The sequence below is a fragment of the Macaca fascicularis genome, chromosome 2 (genome assembly GCF_037993035.2).
Source record: "Macaca fascicularis isolate 582-1 chromosome 2, T2T-MFA8v1.1".
Classification (NCBI taxonomy): domain Eukaryota; kingdom Metazoa; phylum Chordata; class Mammalia; order Primates; family Cercopithecidae; genus Macaca; species Macaca fascicularis.
Genome location: NC_088376.1, coordinates 135,765,337 through 135,793,249, shown reverse-complemented (window position 1 = coordinate 135,793,249; position 27,913 = coordinate 135,765,337). Strand labels below are relative to the sequence as shown.

Here is a 27,913-nt window from a genome sequence, read left to right as displayed (position 1 = left end):
CTCTCTGTTCCAACAAGGACCTGTGTTCAGAAGGATCTCTTGAATGCTGAATGTTACAGCTCCTAGGCCTGGCTCTCCTACAGAAGAGACACAAGTTAAATAGCTGTTCTTATTAAGTCAGTGAGCTATCCTGACTGGCACAGTGTGGGATTGTTTGTTTAGGACTGTGGGACAGTACAGCAGCTCTGCCTGAGAGATGGACACTCCATGTTGTGACTGGCCCTGTCCCGTGCCTCTGTGCCATAACGGTGCCCTCTTGTGTTCATCCCTGCTTTCTCTGTAGGAAAACAAGGGTTACAGACACTCTTTTAGGTTCAGAATGACTGGGAAGAGGCAGAGCTTTTGTGACATGTCAGTCATTTAATAATTCCTGAAAACTCAAACTGAGCCAGCGGGCAATGCATTACTTTCATTCATTTTGTAGAATAGGATTGGCATTAAGAAACCATAGAATGGTTCTGGGTTAACTAACTCATGCCATTGTGGCATGCATTTAAGAAAACATTTTGGCCAGGCGCAGTGGTTCACGCCTATAATCCCAGCACTTTGGGAGGCCAAGGTGGGCAGATCATGAGATCAGGAGTTCGAGACCAGTCTAGCCAACATGGTGAAACCCCATCTCTACTAAAAATACAAAAAAATTAGCCGGCTGTGGTGGTGTGCCTCTGTAATCCCAGCTACTTGGGAGGCTGAGGCAGGAGAATCTTGTGTGAACCTGGGAGGCAGAGCTTGCAGTGAGCCGAGATCACGCCACTGTACTCCAGCCCGGTTGACAGAAGAAGACTCCGTCTCAGGAGGAAAAAAAAAAAAAAAAAGACATTTCATTGCATATTGTAACAGTGACTGCATAAATATTCTGAATTTTCGAAGTTTTTGCCTCCTATTATATTGTGAAGACCTGCATGCTTCTGCTTCTGCATAACGCAGTCAACACGCCAACACTTGAGTAGTTTGGCTTAGTACTGTGAAAGCAGTATAGCACACATACTTTACATTTTGTAGCCAAAGAAAAATTAGCATTTAGAACAAACATCCAAAGAAAACATATGAAGTCACTTGACCTTGTCTTTTTTTCTGAGTATGCCAGGAAATTTTGAAAGCAGTTATTTTTTATTCTGCTTTCAAAATGGGACAGTGAAGTTAAAGGAGATGCCATTTGAAAGTTTACCCAGGACTTCTACTTCCTTACACCTCAGAACTCTCCTCAAATGTTAAGCTCATAATAGTGAATGTCAGTGGAGGGTGAAGGGCAGAGCAACCCAGCTGGTGGTCCAAGACACCACAAGTAGGGCTTCAGGTGAGTGTGCATATTGCCCCTCAGCCCTCGGGATGGCAGGTAGGATGTGGGCCAGCCTGGTGAGTTTACCCAACGCGCCATGCTGGATAGAGACAGTTTTTCTGTGTGTTCCATGATACGAAACACCTTGGGAAGCATTGCTTTAACTAGACTGCTTTTGCAAGACTCTCTGAGAGCATTTTAGTTGAATTGTGAATGGGTAGGAGCCAGCATGGGAATACTTGTGGAAGAGCATTCCAGAAAGAAGGGAACAAGTACAAAGGCTGTGTGAGAATTTGTTGATGTGTCCTTGGGACAGAGAGAGGGCAGTTAGGGGTTAGCTTAGTGGCCTGGATGAGAATCATGAGAGAGCCAAGAGTGGTGGGTCTTACACAGCCTTGTCTTAAGTCGGGAGTTTGGATTTTATTCTGAGTTTGGGAAGTCATTGCAGGTTTTTAGCAGGGGAACATTGTGATCATAGTGTAAAAGTGTAGCATTTTGGGCTTGGATGGGAATTAGTAACAAACTAATCTATTCCCCTCATGTTATTATGCAAAGAAAACTTTTCTGTGCCTTGCCGTTGTTACTTTTAGTGGTGTCTTTTTTTTTCCCCCCATTTGTAAACGCAGGAGCATACTGTGCAATGCTTTCTAATTTCTGTTCTGCTCTAAAGATCTTGATCACTGATGTTCTTCTATATTCATTTCCTAAGGCTGCTGTAACAAATTACCACAGACTGGGTGGCTTAAAACCACAGACCTTTCTTCCTTGCATTCCTGGAGGCTAGAATTCCAAAATCAAGGTGTCATTTGGGTTGGTTCCTTCTGCAGACTCTGCAGCAGAATCTGTTCTGGTGCCTCTCTGCTGGCTTCAGCAGTTGCTGGCAACCCTAGACATCCTCTGGCATATGAGCACATCATGCCAATCTCTGCCTCCACCTTCATGGCATTCTCTGTGTCCCTGTGTCTTTACATTGTGTTTACATTGTGTTTTTTATAAGGACACCAGTTGGTGGACTGAAGGCCCACCCTAATCCAGTATCCAATCTTGATTACATCTGCAAATACCCTGTTTCCAAAACAGGTGATATTCACAGCTTCCAGGGCTTAGGACATCAACACATCTTTGTGGGGGGACACAATTCAACCCACAGTATCTTCCTTCTACCACCAACTTTATAGTGACACCTTCTCTATTTAGTTGACTGACCTCTACTTAGTTTAACTGAATCCAAACAGCCGTTTCATTTGAACAGTTAACAGGTCAAAATCCTACATCATTAAACAACACTGTTTGCCCTTTTTTCACAAAACAGGTGAAATGTAGGAATGTTGTCAGAATTGTTCCAAGTCTGATGTGCCCAAATACCATGCTTCATGGAATAGTCATAGAGAAGAAAGTGGATTGGAGAGCTCTGCTTCAGCCTGCGACTTGTAGTCCCCGTTTCTCCTGTCCTTTCCTATCCTACAAAGGTGTCTTTTACTTAAGCAGATAATTGGTTTCATTCATAATTTATACTCTGCCTTGTACTAGAAATTATTTAAAGCATTTCTCTCTGTGTGTGTGTGTGTGTGTGTGTGTGTAAAACAAGATGGCATAATAAAGGTGAAGGTAAAAGAAGAAAATTAAAAGCAGAAACAGGCTGGACGTGGTGGCTCATGCCTATAATCCCAGCACTTTGGGAGGCTGAGGCAGACGGATCGCCTGAGGTCAGGGGTTCGAGACCAGCCTGGCCAACATGGTGAACTCCTGTCTCTACTAAAAATACAAAAATTAGCCAGGCGTGGTGGTGCGTGCCTGTAATCCCAGCTATTCGGGGATTACAGGCAGGAGAATTGCTTGAACCCAGGAGGCAGAGGTCGTAGTGAGCTGAGATCACCCCACTGCACTCTAGCCTGGGTGACAGAGCAAGATTCTGTCTCAAAAAAAAAAAAAAAAAAAAGTAGAAACAAAATGAAACTGGGAGCAAGGAGGAGCTCTAGGTACATTCTCTCATGTTGAGTGAGTCACGGATTTGAACAGCCCATGTGGAACGGGAGACCTTGCGAGGTACACAATTCAAGTGAGGTATACAATTCCAAGAGATTTTCATGGGACTGTTATTTAAATCAGCTTTTGGGATCACAGTGAAGCACATTTCAGCAAAAGCATTTCTGCTAGGGAGTAGAGAGAAATGTGGCAAATTTATGAGACCCACATTTCCATCTCTGAGAATTTGATCTGGCCTGGCAAAAATATAAAAGAGTTGCAAAGCTGGGGTGAACTGTGTTTCTTTCACACAGTTCTTTATGGACATTGTACCTTTCTTAACCTATTTGTCGCCCTCACCCTTGAATTTCTTAAGTGGAGGTTGGGGTTGAGCCAAATGGTGGCTTCTCTGCATTTGGATAAACCTTATGAGAGCCATTCTTTTCAGTATTTACCATTGCCATAGCAAGTTTTTTTTTTTTTTAGTCATTTATTTTTCTCAAAAAATGGATGTGTGTCTATGTGTTTACTAATGTGTGTGGGCAGATGTTTGTATAGGCACATGTGTGTGCACATGTATGTATGTATGTACATGTTTGTGGGCACATGTATGTGTGTGTGGGGGCACATGTATGTATGTACATGTTTATGTGCAGACTGTCCTCAAAAAGAACTGCTGGAGCTAGAGCCTATCTCCTTGCCTTTAGCTCCCCTGCTTTTCACCTCTTCTGTGCAGAAGAGTAATTCTGATGGAGGACTTTTTAAACATGTAGCCCACCTGTTTATCGTTTGAAGATTAAAGTAAATGATTCTCTATATAATTGTGAACTAGGGGAAACTGTATGTGAGTTCACACATATTAACATAAAAAGTAAGACATGTTCTGCTTGAGGTCTTTAGAGTTGTCGTTCTGTGATAATATGACATCTTCTTTGGTCCTCCATGGCTCAAAGAAGGTGCCACATTATTTTCTTATTTTACCAGTAAGGATAATAATAGTACCTATATCACAGGGTTGCTATAAGTACTTCATGAGTTTACCATGTGAAATACTTAGAAAACCTGCACAGAGTTACTGCACAGGAAGTGCAAGCCTTTTGTATTAACAGATACAGTCAAAGAACCTTTGTCCTTTTGCGTAGCATCCAAGAGGTGGTTGAGTCTTTATTATCACTGTTTGCCGTAGTGATTTGACACTATTATTCAAATACATCTAAAAATTTTATTTCTTGGCCCAGCGCAGTAGCTTATGCCTATAATCTTAGCACTTTGGGAGGCTGGTTCAGGAGGGTCGCTTGAGCCCAGGAGTTTGAGACCAGCCTGGACAATGTAGCAAGACCGTGTCACTACAGAAAATTTATAAAGTAGCCAGGCATGGTGGTGTGTGCTTCTAATCCTGGCTACTCAGTAGGCTGAAGTGGCATGATGGCTTGAACACAGTAGGTTGAGGCTGCAGTAAGCTGTGATTGAGCCACTGCACTCCAGCCTGGGCAATGGAACAAGACCCCATCCCTAAAAGAATAACAAAAAATTTAAAAATAAGTAAAAATAAAAATTTTATTTCCCTCACCTTCTTGGGATCTGTAGTCTAATGTGTCAGATATATATTAATGCGTTCATGAATATTTGTATTCTCTACTAAAGCGCTAAGGACCAGAGGTCATAAACTTTTTTGAAAAGTGGCATAGTTGTTGAATCGTTGGAATCATCTTGAGAGCTTTTATCAATCTAAGTACAGGAAACCTACAGCTGACTTTTCATAAAGGGATATGGAGGTCTATTTTGTGATTTTTAAAACCTTTATATAGTTTGTAATATTTCAAGAAGACAGAAGTTATTTTCTGCCAGGGACTTTTGGAAAGTGGTCACTGTCATTTCCTTAAGGAATGATTTGATACTGATTATTTTCTAACTCCACATTGTATTTTTCCTAAGCTTAGTACATCACAGTCAAGCTGACTTCTCCATAGGAATTAAATAGCATTGAAGGTTTCGACAGTCTTTTTCAAAAATTAAATAATTTCTATTACTGTCATAACAACTACCCTGTAAGCAGTTGAAAGAGAGCAGGTGAGAGAGAAGAGCCCTTTAAGCTTGGAACTTTGGGATTAACATCTTGTTGCAACTCTTCCAATTTAAGTCACACAAACATTCAAGCTGCATCAAAGTAGCCAGTCATGTCAACTGCATTTATGAAGTGGAAGAATTGGAGTAGATGACTTCTGTGCTCCCTTAAAGAATGAAATTTCAGTGGATCTCTCTAATACAGCCACCTATATGTGTCATGCAGAAAGTCCTTTCTGAATATTCGTTGAGTTTCTGCACTTAAAAAGTTAGAGAAATGCGATGGTAGTCAAAACTCAAAAATACTCACTAATGAGCAAGCCTCTTAATAAATTTCATCCACATTCTACTATATCATTTCCTTCCCAGCATCTTTCCCATCCATCTTGCCAGTATTTTTGTTGTTTGACTTCTTGTTGATCATTGATATTGTACAGTGCAAATAAATTGCAAGTCAACCAAAAGATCAAGGATTTCACGAAAACATTGGAAGTGATATGGGGGATGTGCTTGAACCACACGGAACTGCTCACCATAGTAAACAATTGAAGAAGAAAACTCTACAATAATAGTGAAATTAGTGGAAAATTCTTATTTTGAATATTAAAGGATTGATTAAAGGATTGATTTGAGCCTCACATGATTGAGAGGCCCTTGAGGAAACTGATGATACCCTTGATTTTTTTCTGTAAGATTTACCTTCTCTGATTCTGCTACAAAAAGACCAACATGGGCCGGGCGCGGTGGCTCAAGCCTGTAATCCCAGTACTTTGGGAGGCCGAGGCGGGTGGATCACGAAGTCAGGAGATCGAGACCATCCTGGCTAACATGGTGAAACCCCGTCTCTACTAAAAATACAAAAAACTAGCCGGGCGTGGTGGCGGGCGCCTGTAGTCCCAGCTACTCGGAGGCTGAGGCAGGAGAATGGCGTAAACCCGGGAGGCGGAGCTTGCAGTGAGCCGAGATCGCGCCACTGCACTCCAGCCTGGGTGACACAGCGAGACTCCGTCTCAAAAAAAAAAAAAAAAAAAAAAAAAGACCAACATGACATGATGAATGTTAGATGGTGCTGTAATAGAATTTTGTTAGAACAGTTACAAATACAATTACTATTTGGTTCATTCTTTGCTGTTTTTGAGAATTAGTACATGATTGCAGTTGTAACCTACATATTGTTAACATTGTTAAATATTTCATAAATTTATTTTTGTAGTTTGTAATTTTGTTTCAAGGTGAAGTGTTTGGTTTTTGTTTGTTTGTTTTTTTGACACAGAGTCTCCCTCTGTTGCTGAGGCTGGAGTGTGGAGGGTAGTGGGTACAATCTCTGCTCACTACAACCTCTGCCTCCCAGGTTCAAGTGATTCTCCTGCCTCAGCTTCCTGAGTAGCTGGGATTACAGGCACCTGCCACCACAGCCGGCTAATTTTTGTATTTTTAATAGAGACAGCATTTCACCATGTTGGCCAGGCTGGTCTTGAACTGCTGACCTCAAGTGATCCGCCCACCTTGGCCTCCCAGAGTGCTGGGATAACAGGCGTGAGCCACTGTGTCCAGCCTCAATGTGAAGTTTTAAGCTTATCATCATTATTTACTATTAAATTTTGGTCTCCATTTTAAGTTGGCTTACTTTTTTCTGGTCTATTACCCTCTATTAAATGAGCATCTCCACTATTTATTTTAGCTCTACAAGGTGTACTGTGTTACAGTGATGCCCTGTGATGTCCGTCCAAAATTCATGTCCTTGCAGAAACTCACAATGTGACCTTATTTGGAAATAGAGTCATTGCAGATGTAATTAGTTAAGATGAGGTCATGCTAGAGTAGGGTGGGCCCTTAATCCATTGTGACTGGTGACCTCATAAGAAAAGAAGAGACACTAAGACACACACAGAATGAAGATGGCCATGTGAAGTCACAAACACATAGGAAGAACACCCTGTAACAACAGAGGCAGAGCTTGGAGTGATGCATTTACAAGCCAAGAAACTCCAAGGATTGCCAGCAACACCAGAAGCTAAGAAAAGGGTATAGAAGGGATTCTGCCCTGAGAAGGAACCAACCCTGCTAATGCCTTAATTCTGAACTATTAATAGTAGCCTTGGCCGGGTGCGGTGACTCTTGCCTGTAATCCCAGTTCTTTGGAAAGCCGAGGCGGGCGGATCATGAGGTCGGGAGTTCGAGACCAGCCTGGCCAACATGGTGAAACCCCGTCTCTTCCAAAATACAAAAATTAACTGGGCGTGGTAGTGTGCACCTGTAATCCCAGCTACTCAGGAGGCTGAGGCAGAAGAATTGCTTGAACCCAGGAGGCGGAGGTTGCAGTAGCCGAGATCGTGCCATTGCATTCCAGCCTGGACAATAGAATGACACTCTGTCTCAAAAAGAAAAAAGAAAAAAAAAGTAGCCTCAAGAACTGTGAAAAATAAATTTATTTATCTTGTTTTCTGCTACTAGTTTTGGATGGTTTATTATGGCAGCCTTAGGAAACTAATACAGGGAGTTTTCAGAAAATGATTCTGCTGATCCATGGACTAGATGATGTTTCCCAGAGCCTGCGCCCACAAAATGGCATAAAAGCCAGTTGAAATGTGTATGAGAAGTTGTTTTATTGGCCCAAACTAGGTATGGACCAATAAGATATGGGTCAATAAGATAAAGATAAATAACTCTTTATCTTGCAGCCTTCCTTGTATTAAGTTAGTCATTTCTTGTTCGTAGAGATTGAATGTTTTTGTTAATGGCTGCGCTAGAAGTGCTTCTCACTGTTACAGAATAAGAACAGACAGCTCTGCGTTCCTCTCTGCATCCACTGGTATTTGTTTTCCTTGGCGGCTCTCAGATTCAAGATAGGAATTTCACCAGCAACTTCTTCTTAAAGCCAGTGCATTACCTTTAGATCAGGCTACATATGTGTGTTTTGGGCCAAGGAACCTAAAGTTTGGAACTGGTTCTTTTCAGTAGAGAGGAACAATGACATGTTATTATCACAAATGCCCTTCTTAAAAATTTAACTTTTAAGTTCAGAGACACGTCTAGGTTTGTTATATATGGGAAACTTATGTCATGGGAGTTTGATGTACAGATTATTTTCACCACCCAGTTATTAAGCCTAGTACTCATTATTTTTCCTGATCCTCTCCTCCTCCCACCCTCCACCCTCTAATAGGCCCCAGTGTGTGTTGTTCCCCTCTATGTGTCCATGTGTTCTCATCATTTAGCTCCCACTTATAAGTGAGACATGTGGTATTTGGTTTTCTGTTCCTGCGTTAGTTTGCTAAGGAAAATGGCCTCCAGCTCCATCCATGTTGCTACAAAGGACATGATCTCGTTCCTTTTATGGCTGCATGGTATTCCATGGTGTATATGTACCATGTTTTCTTTATCCAGTCTACCATTGATAGGCAGTAAATGCCCTTCAGAAAGAAAGTTGAAGCCGGGCTCAGTGGCACGTACCCATAGTTCCACCTACTTGGGAAGCTGAGGCAGGAAGGCTGTTGAGGCCAGTAGTTCAACATTGTAATGTGGTATTACTGCTCCTTTGACTACTGGTCTCCAGCCTGGGCAATGCAGTGAGACCCCATCTCTCAAACAAAAAAAAAAAAAAAAAAGAAGAAGAAATTTGATCTACTGTTTGGTCCCAGATAGAACCTGAGATTGTGTGTGTGGTATGCTGTGAAATTAAAAGGCCAGGTTAGTCAGTAAGCATCCAGTTTGAACTGTCTGGAATTGCCTCACTGGAGTCTTGTCCTCTGTGATCAGTTGTGGGCTCTAGTCTCAGTATGTCATGCCTGGCAGGCTTCTAGGTTTGGGCAGAGGAAATGAAACCTAGTCGGTTACTATAAGATTTATAGTAGACCTGCTATTGCAGGAAGTGGTGAAAAGTTGATTGATAGTTTGAGACAAAACTCTACAGCAAAAAAACAGGATGTATGCTTTCCATTTATACCCAGTTCTCCCTGCCCCTACATTTCAGGCTCCTTTTGCATTTTGTTTTGGTTGCTTCATAAGGCTGTGGAGGCTTTCCCCCTCCTAAATACAGTCACCAAATGTAAAATAATTGAGGAAATTTTGTATCAGCTTTGCCACAGTCAAGGCATGTACTTTCTGCTGTTGCAATTACTCTTTGGTGGTAGTTACATGTAGCATAACTTGTCTTCAGTCTTTAAAGAGAAATTCTCCAAATAGGATATTATTTCACATATGCAAAAAGAATGAAAGGTGTTTTTAAAGTTACATCGTAGGATTACATTTCCAGTAACTTTCTAAGAAAAATCTATTCTGCGTGTGGTTTTATTAAAATGTGACAGTAGTGGTATCCAGTTGTCTCTTTTAAATGCAAAGTCTCTTCATTCTATAATAAATACATTCTTAACAGGTAGGTGATCCTCACTGAGATATAAAACATATACTATAACTAGCCAGGCATGGTGGCTCACCCCTGTAATCCCCAGCACTTTGAGAGACCAAGGTGGGTGGATCACTGTGAGGTCAGGAGTTTGAGACCAGCCTGGCCAATGTGGCAAAACGTCATCTCTACTAAAAATAGCAAAAATTAGTCGGGTGTGGTGGTGCATGCCTGTAATCCCAGCTACTCGGGAGACTGAGGCAGGAGAATCACTTGAACCAGGGAGGTAGAGGTTGCAGTGAGCTGAGATCGTGCCACTGTACTCCACACTCCAGGCTGGAAGGCAGAGTGAGACTCTCTCAAGAAAACCCAACCAGATAAACAAAAAACATATACTATAACTAGTAACTCAGCCTATGTGTTTGTTGAGAGTATCAAAATGTACCATGGCCAGGGCTGCAGCTCACGCCTGTAATTGCGGCACTCTGGGAGGCCAAGGTGGGAGGATCACTTGAGCCCAGGAGTTCGAGACCAGCCTGGGCAACATAGGGAGACCCTGTCTTTACAAAAAATTTAAAAATTAGCTGGGTGTGATGGATGTGCCTGCAGTCCCAGCTACTCAGGAGGCTGAGGTGGGAGGATCACTTTTGCCCAGGAGGTCAAGGCTACAGGGAGCCCTGATCGCACCATTGCACTCCAGAGCCCAGGCAATAGAGTGAGAACCTGTCTCAAAAAAATAAATAAAAATAAATAAATAAATAAATAAATGATACCTGATGTTTGTAAGAGTGGTTATCTAATAATGTCATTTGACCAGGCTTTTGGACATGAACTAGCCTAGTCTGTTTTGAGTATGACACTACCTACCTTAAGTGAGCTGCTTTCTGAAAAGGTAAGTCTGTTACAGAAGTAGATTCTAGAATTTACACGGAGTGGCAGATTAGAACCAACTCTAATTGTACTAGTGGTTGAAAAAACAAAACAGCTACTCTTTCATGGCTTAATTTTTTTTCCCTACAGGAATAATTTCCCTTTTCGTGAGCAGTGATTGCTAGGTTATCTGTGCTAAGTAATTGAATAAAAACAAACCCAACTTTCATTCCTCAGACTGTTGGGGCACATTCTACACCGATGCTATTTTGAATTTTAATCAGTTTTTATCCTGGCATTCTTTAAGAATGGGAGAGAGTTCAGAATGTTTCTTCTATTAAAGTTTCTTTCAGAACTTTAATATTAATTTAGGAAGCTAGCCAGCTTGAAGTAGTAAGGGTGGGATAATAAAATAGAAATGAAGCTTGGTGAAGAATCAGAAATCTATCTGTCTGTCTGTCTCTCTCTCTCTCTACCTGTCTCTCCATCCATCCGTCCGTCCGTCCGTCCATCCATCCATCCATCCATCCATCCATCCATCCATCCACCCACCCACTTACTGTGTAGCCTGGTAATTTTAAGCATAATATAATGCTGAAAGTGAAAAACTTTTTCCTGAAGGATAAAAGTTCGCATCAGCTGGTTACAGACGGGAGTTCCTATTTGGGCCCCTGGATTCAGCTTCACCACTTTTCTGCCTGTTACACTTGATACTTTTAGTCCCCCTGTGTGTGGGGTATGCTTTCTGAGAAGAGCCAGGATTCTAGGGGAGGAGCTTTGGAATTCCACATTTCTACAGGTATAAAAGACAGGACACAATATCTGTATAGTAGACAATAACAAAGATCCAAATAATATCAACCTGAGAATTGGCATGTTTAATATATTCAGTGAAATTCACAAAAATGATTTGAACTTTACCCTTCTTTTCTGAACCTCCATAGATGATGTTTGTATGTATACTTCATTTAACATCGTTAAGCTAAATATATTAGTCACAATTGCTTTGGAGGATTCTGGGCTTTGTGCAAGTCAGAACTTGCTCAGTTGGAAGATGCTGAGTGGAGCTCAAATTGGGAAGAAGTAAAGAATGTGGCTTTAAGAAAGGACACTTTGGCCAGGCACGGTGGCTCATGCCTGTAATCCCAGCAGTTTGGGAGGCCGAGGCAGGCAGATCGCCTGAGGTCGGGAGTTCAAGACCAGCCTGACCAACATGGAAACACCCTGTCTCTACTAAAAATACAAAATTAGTCGGGCATGGTGGCGCGTGTCTGTAATCCCAGCTACTCAGGAGGCGGAGGCAGGAGAACTGCTTGAACCCAGGAGGTGGAGGTTGTGGTGAGCCGAGATTGTGCCATTGCACTCCAGCCCGGACAACAAGAGTGAAACTCTGTCTGAAAAAAAAAAAAAAAGAAAAGAAAAAAAAGAACACTTTGCAAAGCCTGTGTATTCATGGGAGGTCCCTTGATGGAACGGGAAGAGGACTGGAGTTCTGAGGCTTGGGTTTCCAGTCGTGACCGCTCCTTGTTAGCTGAGCGAACCTCAGTGGCTCTCCTACCCCTGCAAGCTCCAGTGTCCTCATCTGTAATGTAGGGATAACAATGGTACTGATTCACAGGGTGGTTAATGGAGCAAGTGCAGTGATGTTAGTGGAACATCATCCTTTGTATATTGTTGAGACGTATTTGTCGTGACGATTAAAATGAGATATGTAGTCAGTAAAGTAAAAGCTTTTATTTTACATGTTTTTATTTCTAGTATTAGAGGCAGTATCCATTTTCCCAAATTTATTACTCTTTATTTCTTAAGCTGCGTGAGAGGACTCCCCTTCATGGAGAAACAGAGTGGTGTACTAGTTCTTAGACTGAACGAACTTTGCAGCGCTCAGACTGAATCCTTTGGCACTGGTAGTCAAGATTTAAAAATATTGGTGGACATCATCTACAACTATCTTGGGTATAAGTGCAAATTATGTTGCAGCCGTCATATTCCATAACTATGCTTTTAAAAATGCCTCAGACTGATAAAAGATTAGCCCGGGATTATAACGCTTTGGTGAATCATTAACTGACTCTAGTGGATGTCACCTTGGTTTTCCTCTTTACCCTAACCCTTCCCTTTTTCTAAGCGCTCTGGAAATTCTGGCACTGAAACCCAGGGCTTTCCTTGCATAAGAGAAAGCTACCCATCAACAATGGTGACTGCCCTTGTCCCACTCACCGCACTGTGCCTCCCGCTCACCCTTGGGCACTGCAGTGGTGCTTCTGTGGCCTGACTGCACGTGTGAAGGGGCAGCAGGGTTTGTGGGGGGTGGGGGGCAATCCCTGCACAATCTCATTATTGTGCTAAGTATTTTGAGAAATAGCATTTCAGGTACATGCGGACACCCAGATTAAAATACCATCTTTGTTCGGTATTTCCTATTGTACTGTCAGTTGCACTGAAATGAAGTCTCATTTTCCCAATGTTATGGGATGGACTACACTTTTACAAATGAATTTATCTTGTAAACTCACCCTCATCCAGTTTGTATCAAAGCCACTCAATGTTTTGTACGTTCATTTTATCTTTGGAGTTGGGGAAACATAGAAACCATGTCAGCATGTTTACCACTTTCACTCACTGCCACCTTTCTTCAGTTGTCACATTAGATTTCCCCTTTAGAAGAGTAGTCATCTTTGGAGAATGCCAGTTTCTGTCATGTTGGTTCTTTTAGAAACAAAAAACAACTAATTGCATCCAAGTTAATAATGGAAAAGTTTATTTACTCGATACAATGTAATATTATAAATCTAGCAAGTAATTTAGAGGAAAAGAATCTTCAGCTGGGCGCAGTGGCTCACACCTGTAATCCCAGCACTTTGGGAGGCCGAGGCTGGTGGATCACGAGGTCAGGAGATCAAGACCATCTTGGCTAACATGGTGAAACCCTGTCTCTACTAAAAATACAAAAAAATTAGCTGGGCTTGGTGGTACGTACCTGTAGTCCCAGCTATTCGGGAGGCTGAGGCAGGAGAATTGCTTGAACCCGGGAGGTGGAGGTTGCAGTGAGCCGAAATCGCGCCACTGTACTCCAGCCTGGCGACAGAGTGAGACTCTGTCTCAAAAAAATCTTCTGAAATAATATGAAATGGTTTAAGAAAAAGTACTCCATGCTGCTGATATTGCTTTTCCTCCTTGTACATTTTAAGATTGTGAACATTTATACATTTATATAGGTTTAAAAATAAAACAATGGCAGTGAAAAGGCTCCATCACACCATCATCCTGTGTCATCCCCCATATTTCCAGTTCCCACCCTATCTCCTTTACATAAGTTACTGTTTTCTGTCACTTTGGAGAGTTTATTGAGAAGTATACAAGCAAATAGAAACATCTGTTTTGATATCTTTTCTGTTATTTTCCCTTTTTATATATATGTAGCATATACATATGGTGAGCCTTTTGTGGTGTTAAGCAGTAAGTCTGGATTGGCCCATGGAGAGCTTCATTCATTATACAGCTGTAGGCTATTCCTTTGTGTGGATATGCCATAACTTATTTCACCAGTCAACCAGTCTTATAACAAGGACATTTGGTTGTTTCCAATTTTTAGGTATTAAAAAATGATGTCATAGTAAATAACCTCAGACCTATGTTATGTAGTGTGTGTGCTACATGTGTTTAATTTTTAGACATGGGGCTTGCTGGGTCCAGGGTATATACATTTTCCATTTTGAAAGTTATCGCCAAGTTCTCCTTCTTGGGGGTTGTAGCTATTTAATCTCCCTCCATCAGTATATGAAAGTGCCTTTTCTCCTGCAGTCTTGCTAACAGAATAATATCAAATGTTTGGGTATTTGCCAATCTGACATATAAAAAATATATCTCACATATGACTTTAATTTGTATTTCTCTTATTTGACTGGAGTTGAACATCTAATACATTTAAGAGTTACTTATATTTCCTTTTGTGAAAATTGTCTGCTTGTCCATTTTTCTGTTAGGTTGTTATATATCCATTATTAGGAACTCTGTTAGGAGAATTAGGGTTTATTAGTATATATATATATATATATATATATATATGCACTTATTATAGATATATTACCCAGAAGGAATAGATTTTTTTCTTTTTCTTTTTGAGACGGAGTCTCGCTATGTTGCCTAGCTGGAGTGCAGTAGTGTGATCTTGGCTCACTACAACCTCCACCTCCTGAGTTCAAGTGATTCTTCTGCCTCAGCCCTCCAAGTAGCTGGGATTACAGGTGACTGCCACTGTGCACGGCTTTTTTTTTGTATTTTTAGTAGAGACAGGGTTTTACCATGTTGGCCAGGCTGGTCTTGAACTCCTGACCTCAGGTGATCCACCCACCTCAGCCTCCCAAAGTGCTGGGATTACAGGCGTGAGCTGCCACGCCTGGCCAAGAAATTGATTTTATTTAGTTGAATTTATCAGTCTTTTCTTTTGTGGCTTCTGAATTTTGAGTCATAGTTAGAAAAGCCTTCCTCCTTCTTAGGGTCATAAAGGAAATCTGTGTTTCCCTGTAATACTTTTAATCGCTTTTTAAAAAATATGTATATCTTGGATCTGTTTTTACATATATATCTTGGATCTGTTATGGTATATATCCTGGTGTGCCATTTAAAATATGGATTCAACTTTATTTTTTTGGAAGCTGCATACCCTGTTATCCTCAGGCCAATTAATAAATAATTCTAATCTCTGTTCTTAAAATGTTTTCAAGATCCAAAAAGTTGGCAGCTCTTGCAGAAGCCTTAAAGGAAGTCTCCCTTACAAAGGCCCAGCTGGGGTTAGAACTGGAAGAACTAGAAGCAGCAGCACTGCTTGTCCAGGAGGAGGAAACTGCATTAAAAGCAGCCCATTCAGTTTCTGGGCAGCAGACACTTTGCTCCAGCTCTGAGGCAAGTGATTCGGAGGACTCAGACAGCACCGTGTCATCTGGAAACGAAGACTCAGACTCAGATTCAGAACAAGATGAACTCAAAGACAGTCCATCTGAGACAGTCAATTCTTTGCAAGGTCCCTTTCTTGAAGAAAGCAGTGCCCTTTTTATTGTTGATGGTGGAGTATGCAAAAACACAGCCATCCAGGAGTCTGATGCCAATCAGGGAAAGCCCCTTGCCTCTTCCCAGCCTCTTGGAGTGTCTGGACCTCTGATAGAGGAGCTTGGGGAACAACTGAAGACCACAGTTCAGGTTTCTGAACCCAAGAGCACCACTGCTGTAAACCACAGCAATATGCAGGAGAGAGACGGCCGTCAGACACCAAATGATTGACTCTTAGGTGGTTTTATTTGTTGTTGAGAAATACGGTAGATTTGGTTTCATTTACCGAATGAGAATTCCTCATTTTCACTTTGTAGTTTTTCTTAGTATATAGACAGCCTGCTGTATTTGTATCTGCATCTGTGGATTCAACCAACTGCAGATCAAAAATATTTAAGAAAAAATTGCATCTGTACCAAACATGGAGACTTTTTTTCTTGTTATTATTCTCTAATACAGTATAACAACTATTTCCACAGCATTTACATTGTATGGGATCATATAAGGAATCTAGTGATGATCTAAAGTGTACGGGAGGATGTGGGTAGGTTATATGCAAATACTGCACCATTTTTTATCAGGGACTTGAGCATCTGATGATTTTGGTATCCTCAGGAGTCCTGGAACCAACCCCCCACAGAAACGGGGACAACTTTATGACTTTTTTTTCAATCAGTGAATGTGTATACCTTTTGTTTTCCTTGCTATCACTGTGAAGATAAAATTCAAAAGTATTTTTACCAAAGTGTAGCTAATATTTCAAGCTGAAAATAATAGTTCTACTGCCAGTGTCTCCAGAATGTAGAGCCCATCAATATTTTTATTTTAGGAAGTGTACTTGACACCCCATAAACTGCACGTATCGAAAGTGTACAGTGTGTTGGCATATGTGTACCCCACATAAAACTGTCACCGCGATTGAAGTGAGGAGCGGACCCATCATCCCCAAGTGCTCTTGGGCCCCCTTATTAGTTTGCATGTCCTAGAATTCTATGTAAATTGAATCATACAATATGTATCCCTTTTTTGGTCAGGCTTATTTTACTCGGTCTAGTTATTTTGAGATTCATCCATGTGGTAGCATGTGTCAAGAGTTTTTGTGTTTTTCATTGCTGAGTACTACTTCATTGAATAGATCTGTTCATTGACCTATCGATGGACGCCTCGGTTGTTTCCATTTTGGGGCTGTTATAAATAAAGCTGTTATGAACATTTGTATACAAGTCTTCATGTGGACGTATGCTTTCATTTCTCTTAGGCAAATACCTGAGGGCGGAATGACCGAGCCATATGGTAGGTATGTGTTTAGTGTTTTAAGAAAACGCTGAACTGTTCTGCAGCATGGCTGTACCATTTTACATTCCCACCAAAAGTGATAGTTTATGAGAGTTCCAATCTATGAGAGTTCCAGCCTATGAGAGTTCCAATCTTGCACATGCTTGTTACTGATACGGTCAGTCTTTTAAACTTTTACCATTTTTATAGATGTGTAGTGGTGTTTCATTGTGGAAGTGTCTGTTCAAATCTTTTGCCTCTGTGTGTGTGTATATGTTTGCCTGTGTGTGTGTGTGCGTATGTTTGAGACAGGGTCTTACCCTGTCTCCCAGAGTGGAGTGCAGTGGCGCAATCTCTGCTTACTGCAGCCTCAACCTCCCAGGTTCAAGCAATCCTAGCACCTCCTCCTTACCACAGGCTTGCTCCACCACACCCAGCTAATTTTTGTAGCTTTTATAGAGATGGGGTTTTGCCATGTTGCCCAGGCTGGGTTTGTGATTTTTTTAGAGTTCTTTTTGTTTGGTTGGTTTTGTTTTGTATTGTGGTGTGTGTGTGTGTGTGTGTGTGTTTTGAGATGGAATCTCACTTTGTCACCCAGGCTGGCATGCAGTGGCGAGATCTTGGCTCACTGTAACACCTGCCTCCCAGGCTGAAGCAATTCTCATGCCTCAGCGCCCCCAAGTACCTGGGACTACAGGTGTGCACCACCAGGCTGGGCTAATTTTTTTATTTTTGGTAGAGACGGGGTTTTGCCATGTTGCCCAGACTGGTCTGCCCACTTTGGTCTCCCAAAGTGCTGGGATTATAGGCATGAGTGACCACGCCCAACAGTTTGAGAGTTCTTTATAAATTCTGGATACAAGTCCTTAATGAGTCTTTTTTTTTTTTTTGCATGCCTCATAGTCTTTGATTGGATGCCACACTTTGTGAATTTTACCGTCTTAGGTGCTGGATATGCATTCTTATATATACTCTCTATCTTTGCGTAGGGATGCCGTCCAGTGACATGGAAGTAGCTTGATCCTTACGGGTCTCGCTTTGTAATTTGTTAGGCAGGTCTGGCGCAGTGCTCAGTCTAGGGCAAATCATTCCCCAGTGCTGATTTTCCTGAGTGCTGTACCATGCCTTATGAATTACGAGTTTTTCAGCCTGGCGATTGAACTCACACTGTTCCCTGTGTGCATACTGAGGACTGTTCTCTCTAATGTGAGTGTGTGTGGTTTTTTTTTTTCCTCGAGACAGAGTCTTGTTCTGTCGCTCAGGCTAGAGTGCAGTGATGCGATCTCAGCTCACTGTAACCTCTGCCTCCTGGGTTCAAGTGACTCTCCTGCCTCAGCCTCCCAAGTACCTGGGATTACAGGCATGCACCACCACACCTGGCTACTTTTTTGTGTTTTTAGTAGAGACAGGTTTTCACCATGTTGGCCAGGCTGGTCTCAAACCTCAGGTGATCCACCCGCCTTAGATTCCCAAAGTGCTGGGATTACAGGCCTGAGCCACTGCACCCAGCTACCTCTAATCTTTTCAGATGGTTCTAGAAGAGGGCTCTCCTCTCTGTCTCCAGATAGCCAGGGTTCTCTGTGCAGCTGTCTCCTCTCTGGAGCTCTGTCCTGCAAATGTTAGCTGCCTTCGTCACCCCGAGTCCTCAGCCCTGTCTTTGAACTCCAGAACCCCCTGGGTTCTGCCTGGATTGTCCTTCTCTGCATAGCGTGGAAAGTCTTTCAAGGCAGTAGGTCTCACCTTGTTTTCTGTCTCTCAGGATCACTGTCTTGCATTGCCTGAAGTTCAGAGTTTGGAAAGCCATGGTTTTGTGTATTGCTCCCGTTTCTCTGCTTTGGTTATGTCTGATGGGAGAGTAAATCTGGTCCCTGTTAATCCATTGGGACTGGAAGTGTAAGTCTCCATTAATAGTTTATGAGTTTTCCCACTTGAGTTTAAGCTGCTGGGGAGGTAGGGTCTTGTTAACACTGAATCATCAGTGTCCTTATTCTCAAGCACTCCATAAATATTTGTTGAATGAATGAACAAATAAGATAAACCAATTTGCTTTGAGGAGGAAATGAAATCTGATCTATTAATCTCAGTAGCATCATTAATTTCAAGAAAGGGTATGATACTTTTTACTTAGGGCTTGTGAAGATGGTGAATATTTGTACTTTTCTAGTTTGTGTTAACATGATCCTGGGGTGACTACGGCACTTAAAATGCATATGAACTCCTGAATACTATAACTGCTTTGTTGGAATGTGTTCAAGACTTCTCTCAGCCTCCTTGGAGAGCTTCCAAGTCCTTATGACCATTGAAAATGCATTTCTCCTCAATAGTACATTACCTGAAGCCAGTTTGAAAAAGTATTATCTGTAACTCCCCTCATTTACTTCCACTGAAGTCAAGCAAGTTAAGCAAATCCTCTCTTGTCTAAAAGTTTAAAGCCATGGAAGTTTTCTTCCTTCCATCAATTTCTGTTCTTAGGAATCTTGACAGGATCTACTTCAGTGGACTTGTCTTGGGTAGAAAAACTTGTTATTCCCTTCCTCAAAGAATGAGCAAACATGATCCTTCCCGGACATCCTCAAAGCCAGGGAGCTCATTAAACAACCCTCATGAGTATTAAAGACAACGTGAGTGAGTTCCTTAATTTCAGAGTCTGTGTCGGCAGTGTTTCTCCTACCCTTTCTTTGTTCACAGAGGTTGAAACTTTGTTATATCACATTACTCTGTCTTTGTTTAAGATGGGCTGAGAACACTATAGTACACTAGCTCAGTAACCCAAAACACCTGCAAAGGTGCTGCCTTTCATTTATTTTTTTTAAACTAGACAACCTGCCAGGCAACTTTAGGGTTCTCCTATAACCATATGGGTTTCCCAAAACCCATAGGTGATGGGAGAAAAAAATAAGTTGGGGAAAGTATAGGGAAGAGACCCAGTGACTGCCTAGTAACAGCTCAGTGGGAAAAATCAAGACTGCGGTTGACAAGAGGCAGCCTCCAATTCAACCCAGCTCCACTGTGGCTGACTCACAAGGGTAGGGGACTCCAAACTACACCTTTCCCTCCATCTTAGAAATGGGGCTGGGCGTGGTGGCTCATGCCTGTAATCCCAACACTTTGGGAGGCTGAGGCAGACGGATCACTTGAGGTCAGGAGTTCGAGACCAGCCTGGCGAACTTGGTGAAACCCTGTCTCTGCTAAAAATACAAACAAATTATCTGGGCGTGGTGGCGGGCCCCTGTAATCTCAGCTACTCGAGGCTGAGGCAGGAGAATCACTTGAACCCGGGAGGCGGAGATTGCAGTGAGCTGAGATTGTGCCACTGCATTCCAGCCTGGGGGACAAAGTGACACTCTGTCTCAAAGGAAAAAAAAAAGAGGGAATAGATGAGATCGGGTGCGTTCAGGGTGGTATGGCCATAGACAGAAATGGAAATAGAACTGCTTTTATTGCTGGCCTTCCAGTGCTAGGAGACTGTATGTTCAAAGCACTTTTATGAACTGGAAAGCGTTAAACCAGTGTAAGGGTTTATTATTATTGTTTCACTTCCCATAGCTGAACAGGGCTCTATTTAGCTACCTAACAACAGGTCGCTAGGGGAGCTGGCACTGTGAAAATGAGTCAGCCCTGTTAATCGCTACAGAGGCAGGCTAGTGGTAAAAGTCTACACAGTTCAGCAGATTAGATAGAAATATTAATTATGCCCATGAATCACAGCACTGCCTCATCTTCTAGGCTTGCATTATCATTGACCTGTTTTTCTGTGTTCTGTCTCTCTTGTCCCATTATCCTTGAAGAATGATCGGAGGCCTTGCTGTGGGCATGGCCAGGTTTTAGGTGCCGGTAACTAAGCTGGTATCACCTTTCACTGGCACAAGATTAAGCTGCAAATGAGACAAGACTGCTCCCTACCACATTCTAAATTGGTTGACAGCTGGGGAGCGGTTTTCACACCTGTGAATGAAAAACTCACTTTGGTTACGTGGATCAAATTCTGTTATTAATACCAAGAATTGGGAGGAGTAGAGAGAGGGCCATATTTAAGACTTTATAAAATTATTAACAAAAAAACAAAAACAAAACAGACTCCTAGATATCTGTTTTGTTAGAAAGGGATTTTTTATTACTTTATATGTTATAACTGGAAATTGAATTATATAGTCAATGATGGTGAAACAGATACCTCTAAAAGAAATGGAAATGAGTTTAAAACTTAGTATAGGAATGAAATTATAAATATACATCAGATCCTAAGAGTGTATTAATTATAAAATCCTTAAACATGCAGAAACCCACCATATATCAAATGGCCTGTCATGTAATGTCACTGCATGTCAGGTAAATTCAAATTAAGCTTCATGAACGCAAATCTCTCATTGTTTGGTCAGGGGTCTCCATTAGAGCAAATGAAAGATTGCAAATGTTTCTTTAACATCATTCCATCTAAATCCCTGATGGAATTTTTGTGATCTGCTGCTTTTCTCTCCTGTTTTCTGAGTGTGTTATGTATAGTTTCAATCCATACCAAATGAAGGAAGCATTGATTAGACTTGATTTAAGGCAGCAAGTGATAAATGCAGCTGGGAAATTGATTCGTGTCTCTCGAGTGACTGGGGCATAGCCATCCACAGTTGACACAACTCTTGTCTCAAGGCTGGAGAAAACAAACAGGCAAACACATGTCAAACAGATAAATGACTTTGCTGTTTTGAGCTCTCCGTGGAGGCCATTTGTTTCCTAGATAAGGAAGACTGCTTTCCAAAGTCATGAAAAGATAAGTTAGAGGAAAAGGATGAACGTGGGATTGGATGCCCAAGCACTGGGAAGAAAACAACACAAAGGATTTACCTCCGGGAAGGATCTTGCTGCTTTTCCCTCCGACATGCTGGGAGCAGCACTCCAAATGCTCTGTCTCCATATTTTAAGTGTTCATAGTGGTATGCTGGTGTCTTTGAAGCTATTTCCAAAGAAACATTTCCTGACTGCTCTTCCTGGAGTGAGCATTCAGGAGAATCAGTAAGAACAGCTAAGACTTGCGAGCCTGGCTTGGTCTGAAATAGTGATAGTTCCAGTAGCTTGACCACCAGCCCAGAGGTCCCCTGGAAACAATAGTCCCATTGCAATCCAGTGCCTCTTGTAGAGCCTCACCCATAATACAAAGTATTGCATTTGTGTGTTTCCCCTACATGCTTTGTGTTTTCCCATCTTCATGTTTGCTCCTGCGTTGCTCTCCCATTTCCCTTGCTGTTAGTTTGCATGTTTAAATCTCATCCATCCTTCAAGGTCCCCAGTCAAATGCCACTTCTTCCAGGAGGTCACCCTTCATTGCTCCGGACTAGAAATAAATTCCCTCCTCTGAACTCCCAGAACAATTTGTAATAGTCTTAGAGTATTTATTGCTCCCTGCGGGGTAAATACGGGTTTCCTCTCTTTACTAGAGCACAGACTTCAGTATCTGTTTCAGCTTTGGATCCCACACAACGTTCTGTCCACACAACACCTTCAGACGACACTTGTTGAATGAAAAACTAGGCAACTGGAGAGCTCAAATGAATACATGGCGTCAGACCCTTGACAGCTCTTTACTAGCTAGTAATCCCCACCTAGCATGGGCCATGTTGCCTTTCTTGGGTTTTCTTTTGTTTCATAAGTCTTGATTCTCTTATCTTTTGAATGTAACTTCTGCCAGCATTCTAAGCAGGAAGATCAGGTGTGTCTTTCCTCCTCCTCTTCCTCCCGGGTCTGGGGTCCTCATCTCCTGGCCTAATCGACACATATGTTCTATCTTTTCCTGTTGCCGTCCCTCCTCCCCAACCCTGAATTTCCAGCATTCTCCACTCACTGCCCCCTTGGCTGGCAGGTGGAAGGTCAGTTGGTAGAGAATCTGAACAGTCCCCGCTCTGGGCAGTGCCCCTGGACATGGACACTATCCCCGTGAATCAGGGCCAGCTCCTGCTGGAAGAGCCTTGAATCCAAGGCAAGCCAGAAGGATTGGAGCAGGAAAGAGATTCTTATCTTCTAAAGCAGTGGGTTCCAGACTTCTGTACTGATTTCTACAAAATTAAAATTAGAAACAAAACTAAACAGGGTAGAGTGCAGAGGGTGCTGACGTAAGGCTACTGACTTTTCATTCTGGATGTGCATCTCTAACCCAACCTAGGCAGTATTCTACTGAAACTATCCTTTTATAAAAGCCTGTTAATGCCAAAAAGTAGAAGGATAGTATTTAGGATAAAGCTCAGCCCTCTAAATTGGACATAATTAGCTTTAAGAAAAACTGTTGGTTGGGTGCAGTGGCTCATGCCTGTAATCGCAGCACTTTGGGAGGCCGAGGTGGGTGGATCACCTAAGGTCCACAGTTCGAGACCAGCCTGGCCCACATGGCAAAACCCCATCTCTACTAAAAATACAAAAAATATTAGCTGGGCATAGTGGTGCATGCCTGTAGTCCCAGCTACTTGGGAGACTGAGGCAGGAGAATCGCTTGAACCCTTGAACCCAGGAGGCAGAGGTTGCAGTAAGCCGAGATTATGCCACTGCACTTCAGCCTGGATGATGGAGTGAGACTCCGTCTCAAAAAAAAAAAAAAGAAAAAAAAACCTCTCTCTTGAGAAACCCCAGATACCTTTTCAGTTTCTCTATTTTTCTTTGTAGACGAATAAACACATGTATTTTTTAAACAAAATTTGAATCATGTACTACATAAATTTACATCCTTTTTTCTCTCTTAACATGAGGTCCTGTTTCCCATGTCACCAAATAACCTCCCAAAATATGACTTTATAACTGCATTTATTCCTATTGCATTGGCAGCAATTGCTCTCAAATGTAAATCTGATTAGTGAGGATTTTCCTGTTTTGTAGTAAATTTGCTAAGCATGAATGCCTAGATCCTCTAGGTGCTTCCTCAGCAGCTCTTCCTCTGTTCTGTTATAGCAGCATAGTTTATTTTGTTTTATATTATTATTTTTTAAGTTTTTTTTTTTTTTTTTTCTTTTTTGAGATGGCGTCTCAGTCTGTTGCCCAGGCTGGAGTGCAGTGATGTGATCAGAACTCACCAAACTTCTGGGCTCAAGGGATCTTCCCATCTCAGTCTCCTGTGTAGCTGGGACTACAGGTGCGTGCCACCACACCCAGATGCATAGTTTATTTTAAAGACAATACAGTCGTCCCTCGGTATCTGTGGGAGATTGGTTCCAGGGCCTCCTCAGATAGCAAAATCCAGGGATGTGCAAGTCCCTTATATAAAATGGCATAGTAGTTGCATATAACCTACCTACATTCTCTTGTATGCTTTAAATCATCTTTAGATTACTTATACCAAATACAATGTAAATGCTATGGAAATTGTGAGTATACTATATTGTTTTTAAAATATGCATTTTTATTGTATTTTATTATTTATCTGAATATTTTCAGTCTGTGGTTGGTTGAAGTCATGGATGTGAAACCCCAGGATATGGAGGGCCAACTGCATCCCCTTGAATTAGAGAAGAGACAGGAATGTAATAACATCTGTCATTTGTTGAGCGACTGCATGATGCCAAACACTGTGCTAGGCTTGTTTGTCCTCAGCATGTCAAGTAGGGGCCTGTCTCCTCTCACTCCTTTTTTTTTTTTTTTTTTTTTTGAGACAAAGTCTCACTCTGTCACCAGGCTGGAATGCAGTGGCATGATCTCAGCTCAGCTCACTGCAACCTCCGCCTCCTGGGTTCAAGCGATTCTTCTGCCTCAGCCTCCTGAGTAGCTGGGATTACAGGCGCGCACCACCACACCTGGCTAATTTTTGTATTTTTAGTAGAGACAGGGTTTTGCCATGTTGGCCGGGCTGGCCTCGAACTCCTGACCTCAGGTGATCCACCTGCCTTGGCCTCCCAAAGTGCTGGGATTACAGGCATGAGCCACTGTTCCCGGCCTCCTCTTACTCCTTCTGTAGCCACAGATTCTGCCAGTGGAAGGGACTTTGGGCATAGTGAAACCCTGTAGCTCTGCTCTTAGCTGACTGGATTGGGCTTGAACTTGACCCAAGGGCTGACTGTGGGGTCAGCTGGCCTGGAAAGCTTTACTAATCCAAGGGTTCTTGACTCTGGCTGCACACTTGAACCATGCAAGAAACTTTTCAAAACTACCAATACTCAGTCCCCTCCAAAGATAGTGGAATTAGAATCTCTGAGGGTGTCTAAATAGGCAACAGCTGGGATAATCCAAGTCTTGCTCCCAGAAATTTGAATTGGGAAATGAAGAGAGGATCAGGCCCTTGGAAGTTATTGAAGGTAAGAGATGCGTTAAGAAAATCACAAGGTGAATCTGGAATCAGTCTTGCAAACTCAACTCAGGAAGGAGGAAGAAGTATGAGTTAGGAGGATCTATGTAATGGAGAAAAGATACAGGTGAGAGGGTGAAGACAGCAGCTGGTTGTGAGAAAGGGAGTGACTGGGTGTAAAAGGATGCAGACACGTGGAGTTGTCATGACTCTGAAATGAACATTCACGCACTGCTCCCCTGAGGTCCCAAGAGCAGCAGCCATGGATGCCTATACCAGCCTTTGATCAGTCTGAGGCTCCATAAGGCCTGAGCATTAGGCGTGTGCTGACTTTTGGAGCTCAGAGAACATCCATTTCCCTATTGCTTATCAAATCAGAGACCTTTCTTATACGTAACAGGACACCTGACGCAACTGCTTCAAACAGTAAAGAGGATTTATTAGTTTATGAACTGTAAAGTCCAGCAGTAGAATGGATTTCAGGAGAGGCTTAACCCAGCCATCCAACAATGTGACCAAAGCCCCTGTCTCCTGTTTCTCTGCACCACCATCCTCAACACTGAATTCATCCCAATTTGGACACCTTTCATGTCTCAAGATGGCTGCCAGCAGCCCCTGCAGCTACCTACTTTCTTGTTACCATCTGTCAGAAAAGAGATTGTGTCCCAGCCTCCCCAGCAAATGTCCTCAGATTCACCCTGATTGGATGCGTTTGGGTAAACACTGAATCATTCATCGCTGGCTACTGAAATGGGATGTGCTGGTTGGCTTTGTCTGAGCCATGTGGCCATTCCTGGAGCTGAAGGCAAGGTCAGGGGGACTCTGGGAGATGGAGGATGGAGCACAAAACCAGTAAGGTTACTGATAAACGTCTACCACCCTTTTCACCAGTGCTCCCATGTGCAGGGCTCAGCTCTCCCTTCAGAAGAGGAGTGGTGAACTGACAGCTTCCAGCTGCTACACCTTCATCTCGGGATCCACCCCACTGTTTTCACCAAGGCCACACTCTTCCTGGCCTGTTTCCAGCAGCTGGCTGGCCATAGCAAGGTGCTGGAGCTGGGCCATTCCTGCCCCATGAGTGACTTCCATCCCCTCCACACCTTCTCAAGCTGCACTGCACCGTGGGGCTCCTTCTACCCTAGTCGTTCTTCCCAGCCTTCTCCCTTCACACTTATCGGTCTTCCTTGTGGTCTGCCCCCTGCCCCACTCCTGTTTCCTTTTCCCTTTATTCTTCCTTCACAGACATTGCACTTCTAATTCTATCTTGGCTTCTGCTTCCCAGAGTATGAAACTGACACATCCTGGTTTTCTGAGCTACTCTGTGAGTGTGCCTGATTTTCAGAGGAGCTCAGCTCAAACCCACTTTCTCCACAAGTGCCTGTGGGGTCGAGACTGTCTCCATTATACAGAAGGGAAGCCAGGGTTTGAGGTTGAGTAGCTTGCCTGATGCCACCCGTGCAACAAGGGGAGCCTTGGCTTCCGAACCCCATCTTTACCTCTCTGCAGCCCGTGCTGTCTACCAGCTCTAGGTGCTGTTCCTGGTAGAGCCTGCTGAGATGGCCTGAGTCACTCAAGGTCACCCCTGGCTCAGTGGAAGAGGAGAGGGTGCATCGCAGCGTGTGTTCCCTCCAGTGGGATTACCTTGAATCACTAGCACCTAGGGGAAGAAAGAAGAGGAGGGGATTGTCGGTGGATGGGCGGGATCTCTGTACTGGGGGCGGGAGGGGGGTTGCCACGTTGAGCACCGACACTTGAGAAGTGACACAGCTTCGTTTGCACAGAAACCATCCTGCATGGTGTTTAAAAACAAAGGGCAAAGTGAGACGTTGCTCAAGGAAAGCGAAGCAGGCGGGCCGCCCCCGGATGGCCTCTGCTCCCATGCTCCCAGATCAGTGAGAAAGCCTGCGCCCCGCCCTGCGAGCCAACCTGCTAATCTGTGGCATCGTCCACCAATGTGTCTAATGAGGTGGCACAACCACCCAGCTCTCCCCGCAGCTGCGCAGGGCCTCCTGGCTGAACCAGTTTAAGTGTAGCTCCATCCGGTCCTCGGGCGCCGCGGGGCGGGGCGGGGTGGGGCCACTGCGCGTGCGCGCGGACCAGGCGGGGCGGGGTCCAGCGCAGGTGCCTTGAGAAGGGCCTCCGAGCGGCAGGTGCAGACGCCAAGCTCGCTGAGGCTGGAGTGTATGCTTAATCACAGTCGATTGAGGGGCTGTTTAAGAATTATAACAGGCTCTTCCAGGTGAAGTTTTGAGCAGAGCTACAGAAGGTCGCGGTCTGGAAGCTGCTGGGAGGAGAGGCGCGACATCAGTGACTTTCGTTGCGGGGAGGCACATGCAGGATTTCCTGGGATGGGGAAACAATCACCAGGAATACGAGGAGGCTGTCCTAGAAGAGTCAGAGTGCCCACTCCCATCCCACCCCCATCCCCAAGCTGATGAAATTGGCGCGAAGCAGATCCCTAATTCACAAGCGTATCTAATTCCTGCCAATAACAGAGTATTTCTGTTTCTGCGGAGACCTGGCTCTCGGGGCACGTTGAAGCTTCACCCGGAGAGGATGGGACAGAGAAGACGATCAAAAATAGGGCCTTCTTGGAACCAAATGCCAATAACCGCCCTCACGTGCCTAGCTTGCCCTTTAGATTGCAAAGGACTTTCTTCTGCCTTGCCTCGTTTTCAGCAGGGGCAGGCAGGTGATCCCATTTTAAAGCGAGGAACCAGAGAGAACTCAGGCTTTCCCCAGGGTGGGCATAGATAGGTTGCAGTGGGAGGTAAGGACTCAGTGAGTAGGGGTCACCCAGGGAGCCATGGAA

General features: G+C 43.3%; 1 protein-coding gene across 2 annotated transcripts in view; it reads left to right on the top strand.

Annotated features, from left to right (window-relative positions):
* The window catches only part of SHQ1 (SHQ1, H/ACA ribonucleoprotein assembly factor), a 267,911-nt gene that overhangs the window by 92,091 nt on the left and 147,907 nt on the right, over positions 1-27,913 (top strand). Inside the window, exon 11 of one of the 2 annotated variants that reach the window (XM_005547620.4) lies at positions 15,251-16,795. The exons of the other annotated variant lie outside the window; for it this stretch is intronic. Coding sequence (XP_005547677.3) covers positions 15,251-15,803 — 553 coding nt within the window. The 3' untranslated portion in view covers positions 15,804-16,795. Of the gene's footprint in view, positions 1-15,250; positions 16,796-27,913 lie in introns of those variants that run through there. 2 annotated transcript variants of the gene reach the window in all.